Source organism: Nicotiana attenuata, unplaced genomic scaffold (assembly GCF_001879085.1).
Source record: "Nicotiana attenuata strain UT unplaced genomic scaffold, NIATTr2, whole genome shotgun sequence".
Classification (NCBI taxonomy): Eukaryota; Viridiplantae; Streptophyta; class Magnoliopsida; order Solanales; family Solanaceae; genus Nicotiana; species Nicotiana attenuata.
Window position 1 is genome coordinate 289,727 of NW_017670925.1, and position 9,255 is coordinate 298,981.

General features: G+C 36.6%; 1 protein-coding gene across 1 annotated transcript in view; it reads right to left on the reverse strand.

Annotated features, from left to right (window-relative positions):
- Positions 1-2,193: 2,193 nt before the first annotated feature.
- Positions 2,194-9,255, reverse strand: part of LOC109244533 (LRR receptor-like serine/threonine-protein kinase FEI 2) — a 13,245-nt gene continuing 6,183 nt past the window's right edge. Inside the window, exons 9-14 of the mRNA XM_019411640.1 lie at positions 8,725-8,813; positions 7,657-7,812; positions 7,216-7,548; positions 5,557-5,802; positions 4,787-4,920; positions 2,194-2,906 (exon numbers count right to left, since the gene is read on the reverse strand). Coding sequence (XP_019267185.1) covers positions 2,688-2,906; positions 4,787-4,920; positions 5,557-5,802; positions 7,216-7,548; positions 7,657-7,812; positions 8,725-8,813 — 1,177 coding nt within the window. The 3' untranslated portion in view covers positions 2,194-2,687. The remainder of the gene's footprint in view (positions 2,907-4,786; positions 4,921-5,556; positions 5,803-7,215; positions 7,549-7,656; positions 7,813-8,724; positions 8,814-9,255) is intronic.

The window sequence follows — 9,255 nt, forward strand, 5'->3', positions numbered from 1 at the left end:
TTTTATAGATATTATGACTAAATTTAGATTTTAATTCCATCCACCCCACGGGCAATTCTCACTGTTCTGGCAAAAGAAAAATGAAGGAAATTACTATTTTGACAAGAAATGAAGTATGTTTATTGAAGTATGTGTGGTAATATCCCAAAAATTGGATTGCCTTTACCCAGTAGTAACGTGTAGAAATGGCGTGGGGTAGCCACTATTTAAGGTGGTATTTATTTTTTATCCAGCAATTCTAATGTTGAGCAAAAATAGCCACTACTTTATTAAAATTAATATAAAAAGATATTTTTACCCTTTCTTCCATTGCCTTTCTTCCCAAACCCTCGCTTCTCTCTCTGCATCGAACTTGAGAAAGACCCCCTGACAATATTAGCTACTGATCATCCTCTCAAAAGTCAGAAGAGAACGAGAAGGAGCTGACCATTTGATAGAGAAAACAAAGAAAATGGGATTAATGGTTTCGAATTCCTTACTGCTTTTATAAGCCTCTCATTTTCTTTTATGTCTTCTTTCAGGAGTTGAATTGCTTGGTTTCGCTCATAATAATCACAATGTGGGAAGACGTGACTTTTGGTTTTCTAAAAGAAGTGACTTTTAGATTTTCTTAAACAACAGATAATTAGGAAAAATATGGTAAAAAGCCAAAAAGTTGAGGACAAAAATAATTGTGTTAAGGACATGTAGTCCTGAAGTCGTAAAGTTAAATTCAAAAGTTAAGGACATGGTCTTGAACTTAGAGTTTCAAGTTCAAAAGTTAAGGAAATGTAGTCCTGAATTCCTAAAGGTAAGTTCAATAGTTAAGGACACAAGTTCAAAAGTTAAGAACAGGCAGTCCTTAACTTACAGTTACAAGTTCTAAAGTTAAGGACGGGTAGTCCTTAACTTATAGTTACAAGTTCAAAAGTTAAGGGCAGGCAGTCCTTAACTTACAGTTACAAGTTCAAAAGTTAAGGACAATAGGTCCTTAACTTTGATTTCCAAGTTCAAAAGTTAAGGACAGACAGTCCTTAACTTACAGTTACAAGTTCAAAAGTTAAGGACAATAGGTGCTTAACTTTGACTTACAAGTTCAAAAGTTAAGGACGCTTGGTCCTGAAGTTTGAGTTCCAAGTTCAAAAGTTAAGGACATGTAGTCTTGAAGTCCTGAACTTAGAGTTACAAGTTCAAAATTTAAGGACATGTAGTCCTGAAGTCCTAAACTTAGAGTTCCAAGTTCAAAAGTTAAGGACATGTAGTCCTGAAGTCCTGAAGTTGAGTACAAAAGTTAAGGACATGAGCAGAAGGGTATTTTCGTCCGGGCAGTTAAAGTTTATTAAAGCAGTGGCTAAAGACTAAAGACATTTTAAACGGTGGCTTAAAAGTAAATACATGTATTATTAGTGGTCAACCGTGCACTCCCCCAGTAACGTTTATAGCTTAAATTACTTACTTGTTTTGTCTTTATGAAATGAATGATGGGCTCTTAAGTTTAACTTATGGAGTAATTCATTGCTTGCATAACATAAGAAACAAGAAAATTAAAGCGAAGACTATGTGCACACATTACTATATCCAATGGATGTTTAAAACTATCTTTAAATTCTGCATTCCACCAGAAAAATTTTCGTTATTTCTCCTAGGAGTAATTATCCTCAAAATTACTTTATCACACGGAGTCGTGCATTAAATTGAGAATACATAGCTTTAACCGTATGTGACTGACTTGTTGGCACTCCACTCTAATAACTTGCCAGAAACACTTTGTTTTCCTCGGGAGCAAGCAACTTGTATCAATTGCATGTATATCCGATTGTACTTTGGGAACTATTACGGTGAGTGGCAACAAAATAATATGCCTTATAATGATCCTAACTCACCTTTCTATATTGTTTCTTCAAGAATAATGGATGAGGAATTCACATTAATATATTGTATGTCATTAAGACAAGTCAATTCGCTGTTCCGCTTTCGATTTCACTAATTCTGATTGACACAGCTACAAGAAAATAAGTAAAACCGGGAATCAATCAAATAAAATGTAGCATGGAAAGTTGTACTCCATTAATTATAAGAAACTCAAGACTCGAGATTGGCTGGCTACATTATTTACACCCTGCATCCAACCAAACACCTAACACAACACTACTAGAATGAGAAGCTCCCACGCGATATAATGACATTAATAAGTACCACTGCAAAAGAGATTAATAGAAATAAAATAGAAAAACAAAAATACTTGCATTCAACCGATAAATCAGCTATCGTAGGGAAACATAATTTACAAAATGGAGGTACATGCAAAATCAATTCAATCGTTTCCATATACAACTATAAGAAGAAAGGCTACAAACAAAAAAGCAAATGAAAGAAAAAGGATCTGATTGCCCATACCACTCGTACAGCTTCCGTTCCCCTGGCGAAATGAAAAGCTCAATGCACCAGAGCAAAACGATGAAATCAAAAATAGAATTAAGCACGCTTAACCTCGTGATAACTAGCTGGAAACTCTGAATTTGAGGAATGATGACAGTTGAAATGGTCTTCTTTTCTCACAAATCTGCAGAAAGAATCGACAAATAGAGTAGAGAAAAGAATCTTTGCAGACTTGAAACCCCAATGCTTGCATCACTCCTCAATTTATTGCATGAAGTTGCAGATGCAAACTCAAAGGTTAACGTTCTTCGCATCCAGCAATAGCGCATTCAATCAGAGTTTGAATCATAGAAGTCACTTGGACATGGTGTCATGACTTCAGATTCAAGAATCTGAACAACCCTGTGCATGGTTGGCCTGTCATCGGGACTTGAAGAGACACACTGTGTGGCAACTGAAAGCAGGGCATCAAGGCTTTCAGTCTGTACTCGTTCACAATGTGGATCAACTATCTCCATTCGTCTATTCTCAGATGCTAGAAAATTCAGCTGCACGATGAATATAACAAGAGTTTAAAAGACCAGTGATCTGAATAAAATACCTGGAATGCCAGCTATATGATCTGTTCGTCCTACTCTGGCAGGATATTTCACAACAAAAAGTGAAATTCTTTCACAAAGATGTAGGGTAATTGGAATGGCGTTTTATCAAATGATCCAAATAGTGTTGCGTTCACATGATTAGATCAAACTATAACAAAACTACCGATAAAATTTTGAACTCTTAATATTGATTTGATAAGTGACAGTATTCAGTTTAGTCAGGTGCATATGACAATGATAGGTCTTTATTTAAGATGACTAAATTTTTATTATTTGTTGTAGATGTTAACATTATTTTGGTGCGCAAACATTATTCTCCTTCAGGCTCTTGCCCATCCTTACCTAACCGGAAAAAATAAGGTTCACCATTATTCCTCATGCTCCTATTTAACATTCTTTAGTTCATTTTGCTTCAACTTTGTCCTTATTGTCCCTCATATATTTCATGGATTAATGACCACCAAGACTATTGCTGCTTTATATCGTTGCACAACTATCATCACTGTTTGTCTCAAATGGAAGTTTTACCTCAACAATTACCATCTTTACTAATTGTCTCAAGTGCAAGTTTTACCATAATAATTTTGTGCTCATACCCAGTCCAGTCCTTATGCAGTCTCAACTAATAACCTCTTTTTTGCTTTTCTTTGAGAAACTAACCGGCCTCTTTTTGCTTATTGTGTCCAAACTTGCAGCTTAAAACACTCAATCACGTCAAAACTTAAAGGGGTCAAGTTGGAATTACTTTCCAGAAACATGCTTCCCTCTACCTCCTTCCCTTGGTAATATCATTCTCATCTCCCCCCCCCCCCCCACCACCCCCCCACCCACAAACCCCCCAAAGAGTACTGCAGTAATTGCAAAATCAGTGGGAAGAGGAACTGGAAGGGAATTGAGGTTGGGGCAAAACGTGGCAGTGGCAAATGTAGCTTTTCAGCCTTACGCCTTTAAGATCTCACAAGATGGAAATGTGTGCTGTTGATAGATACTTGCACTCCATGCACTCCAATAGGCAACGTTTTCCAGAGATAAGGATACATCAGTTAAACGAATTATTACAATGAACTCTTTAGTGCAAACACTTAAGATGATATATGTTTGTTATTCTTTCAGTAATTTCAAATTTGCCCCCAATAGGGACCCCTCAAGTGAAGTTCACATGCATCTCTGCAGTTTGGACTCTGGTAGCCAAAAAGAGTGAGATCGTGATTAATTATGTGCATAACTACAGATAAAGGTCGAACTATCAAATTGTGACATATATTAAGACTAATTTATGAATTTAGCTATGTTTAGATAACCGATTAGCTTTTCACTAAATATTTACTCTTTGCATCAATCACTACATAGTGGTTTTGGGTTGTCACCAACTTATGCTATGTATGTTAGGTCATCCTTATGTTCTTGCTTTAGGAAGAAACACATATTTCGTTACAGTGAAAAGAATATCGGAGATGATTAACTTAGCAACTTGAAGAACGTCCATTTTTCTCCTTAGCACCTTTAATTCAAGGAGCAAATTTCATCATTGCAGTTAAGTAGACCATTCTTGTCTAATTTGCTATTCTCACATACCTTTTGAATTACGAAGACGATTTCTGAGTTGAATCACAGTGGAGACATCCTATCTAGACCCTTATGGATTAGATTTATATATATATATGTTCATCAGATTTCCCCAATAGCCTTAACCTTGCCAATAAATAGCGATAGTGACATTTGTAGCTTTAAAAAATAAAGTAAGCTACCCCGCAAAGAGAATGTCAGGAATTTCAAAATAAACTAAAAATATTTGAAGTAAGATGTCATTTAATGACATAACATACCCAGCCAACAATATTGAAGCCCTTCTCAATATATGATGCATCAGTGGGCCGCTTTCCACTTATGACTTCAAGAACCAGAACTCCAAAACTATAAACATCAGTCTTTTCTGTAGCCCTACCACTCTGCATGTATTCTTGAAAGAAAAAGTAGAAGAGAAAAGAAACACATAAGCTGTAAAACAAGCAACAAGCAACAAACAACTAGATACCTCAAGTGCAGCAGAAATCATTAGCCCAAAGTGAAAGCATACAAAATCAGATTTATGCATGGCACTGCAAGAACTTTTTTTTTACAAGGTAAATAATTTATTAAAACTAAATTTTTAAGCACCTAGATAACCTCTCATCACATGTTACAACTTCTTATTTTTTATGAAATCATCATATCTTACAACTTGATGCAGCAGAGATGAATGTGCATAAAAACATTATTTCCGATGCCTCACGTCAAAACTGCCCCTCAAGAGAAACTTTGAAATAGAACCATTTTCTCCTCCTCCTTCCGTCATTCAACTAGGCCTCATATTATCTTTTGTCAATATCAAGAAAAATAAGCATGAAAGAAATCAGATGCAACATCTACAGTCAAAACCAGCAACCATCTTGTACTTGCAAAGAAGTAGCAAAACCTGATTAAAAAAAGAGGAAAACCAGACAGCTCTCTCCCCAATCTCAACTATTACTAGCGACAGAAAGTCATTCCTTGCATAGTTTAAAATTACAACTTCTTAAATAAAAGATGAAGATAAATGTCTAATCATTGGGTGTACCTGGAGCTAAATACCCAAATGTGCCAGCTACAATTGTTGTGATGTGAGACTCCTCATCTCCGAGTAATTTGGCCAGTCCAAAATCAGATACTCGAGCCTCAAAATTGCCATCAAGCAAAATGTTGCTAGCCTTTATGTCACGGTGGATTACTCGAGGGGAACAATCATGATGTAAATATGCCAACCCTTTTGCAGCTCCCATGATTACAGTCAGCCGTGCACCCCAGTCTAGTTGCTCAGATCTCTCTGAATAAGATGTCAAAAACCTTTTTTTTTATGGAACCGAAAACAATAGCCAAATCTAAAACTCTCTACCCTGGAGATACAAAAAATCTGAACAGCAATAGCAATTTAAGAAGATGAACTAGCTTAAAGGAATGTCATCTTTTTTGTTGTTCTCTTTGCTTTCCGCCCTAGACGCTGAAAGCAAATGTCATGTCACTTTCCACATTCTTAACATGACTGTCATTTTGTTACTTTTTTGGATAGAAGAACACCGAATCAACAAGATACTCAACCATTTTGACAATTCATTTTTTCTTTTTGCTTGGTATACATACCAAAACTATGGATAAAAATTAGCTAAACATTACTACTTTACTGTCATGTATGTATGAATGTGGTTCTGAGGCACAATAGCTGCAAAGGATAGCGCTGCAAGCTAGCTAACTGGTAAACTAAACCAAAGGAGTTCAAGTGTAAATTAAAAGTTACTTATAAAAAGGAAGTCTATATTCCAAGTTCTACAGCAGTATTTACATAAATATAGAGCACATACGAAACATCAATGACGCACTAATAGATTCTTTGGTGCCATCAGAGATTCTTGGTTAGCTAGGAAGTTACTCTCCATTATTCTAAAGATACAAACAGTTAAATTGCCTAGACACAAACATTCCAGAGTGACATCTGCACCATCCAAATGTGTAAACCATTCTACTCTTTTTACTTAGATTAAAAGGTAAGAGATTTATGCAACCAAAGCCAATGGATACAAATCCATGTACGTTTAGAGCTGCATTAGGACAACAATCTCAAAGCTTAGTCAATGCCATTCAGAAACTTTCTCCAAAGGCTGACAATACTTTTCCATTCAATTGCATATCAAACACTGCTTTTACAGCATTCCCTTCTGTCCATACAATCTGCCATACTTCTTGAGACAATATTTCACTGGTTGGATCAATCAAAATAGCAGTACAAAGTGATTCCTTATCATAATTTATCCGGTTCTGTCCTCGATGAACCTCTTTATACAAAATCTGTCAGTTTAATTGGGTTATCGAAGTGGTAAGTATTATGAGAATAACTTGGTCTGTTTATGAATGTCTACTGTTTAAACATCTCATGGCACTTTAGTGAGCTCATATTAATTAGCCAAGGATATTATTATCATTACTGTTACTGTTACTAGATTGCCCTTTTTATCTCCAACTGAGCCACACAACCCAAAGTTCAATCAGGTGCTGTACAGGGAAGATAACCAACCCTGTTGTGCTTTGAAAAGTCAAAATTGCTAAAATCTCAAATATTTGCCAATTAGAAGAGAAAAGCCAGAAATTCTCAGCAAACCCAGCTTATGTGCTAAATCCGCAAAATAACAAATATTTTCACCAATTGTTAAGCACCAGGACATTTTACAAAGGACGTATATCTTACCGTGCAGAACTTCATCTAGGCTACCTCCGGATAAGAAGTCATATATCAACAACTTCGATGTTGGAGAATTGCAATATCCTCGCAGATTTACCAGATATCGGTGCTTAATGCTTCCAAGAATTTCAAGCTCCCTCTCGAAGAACCTATCAAAGCCTTCATTCATCTTGATAATTCTCTTCAAGGCAAATACATTGCCGTCATCCATTGCAAGCTTGTATACAGTTCCAAATCCCCCAGAACCAATTATGTGTTCTCCGTTCAGAGTCTCCAGCTTTTTGATGATATCCTTTGAAGAGTAGGGCAAATCTCCATGAAACATGACAATCGATGCACCTGAGAATTTAATAATTGTAAGCCTTTTACATGGAATTTAAAAGCATAAAGCAAATAAAGATGAAGAATTTTAGAATTGTAACTTCCACATAGGTTCTAGATAAAGACCTGCACAAACATCCATTGCAAGGCTTTTGCCATCATTTTTACCCAGCCTCTTGTAGAGGAAACAGCCCCAGAAACACATCAGTGCCACCAATAGCAGAGCACCCACAGTGGCAGATGCACTTATCAGTAGTCGACCATTCTTACTTTGGTTTTGGGCTGAGAAACATGGAAAGAAGTATGAGATTCACCATGAAACATGAATGGAAGGAAGTGAAACAAACGACGAAAGAAAGAAAACAGGGAAATTAAAAAGCAGTAAAAAAGGCTACACGTCCAATGACAAGTAACTATTTCATCAAGTCATGCTGTCAACATATAATGGTGCTGCTTAAAACTATGAAGTCTGCACACTTATGTGATTCCACCATTTGAAGAAAAAAAAAATCTTGTTAGCCTGACAGATGAACAAATCCTTCACAAATATCATTTGAAATTCTAGTCAACAGAAATTACACAAAAACCAAAAACATGTCGTAGCTGTTGCAGTACCATGAATTACCTTTACATATCTTAAAAGTGAGGAATACGAAGATACATACCAAAAAAATGTATGCTAGGTCTTTAATTTTTAGAAGAACAAAGAGATCTAGAATGTGAACTCCTATGAAGATAGAGGTGCTTCGTTTCCAACAATGACATTACTGCAGTTAAACCATTGTCATGTTCTTTTGTCTACTTGATATAGGAAATCCAGAAAAGGACAAGTTGTTATCTTTGGCAGCCGAAACACTAGGAGCTGTTTTTTATGACCGAGAAATATGCCTGGGGCCAATCCTTAGGTTCAACCACAGCCTTTGAAACTCAAGGATAATGGGCCCACCCCTCTACCACTTCTCCAATTAAATACCAGGCTTAATTCTCATGGCGGATGGCTCAACCCTGTGACCTAAGTCAAAGTCCCTCAACCTTTGTCACTTGACCTAAGCCAAGGGGCAAAGAATTTGTAACTAGGAGTCCTTAATCATCTGAAAAATGATTCTGTCGATATTGATATATGCCCTCTTATAGACAAAAAAATTGGACTTGATATCTGACTAGGATTTAATGCTGATAATGTGTCACCTTTACCTGCAACCGGGGACCAGGAAAATGAAGGACCTCCAGCTTCACAGTCCTGACTGATTTGCTGGCCACACAAATTACGATTTCCAAGAAATCTGCCATAAATTCGAAAATCAGAAATCATGTAAAACCAAGCCAATCGGTGCTTAAGTCGTCAACTACAATTGATAGGTCAAAATCATATCAGGCAGCCATTTTGTGCACATGCAATCCACTACAAGTCTTACTCCCCTTTCCAATGATGGGTACTAATCAAGAATATGGTTGTATCAAAGGCTAAGACTGCTATACACTTCCTTTTCACTAATACACATTTTACTAACCAGTGTGGTTATGGACTCTCAAGAATTTATGGACCTCAATCCTAATTTCAAATGCAATTGCTAATTAAGGCAACACCTTCAGTGTCATCCCAGAATTAGTTACAATATTTTTTGGTGGATTCCTGAAAATAAACAGTTGTGCAACACAAGAAGGAAGCTGATAAAAAGGGCAGCCTCCCTCCCTCCCTCCCTCCCTCCCTCTTCCCTCTCTCTC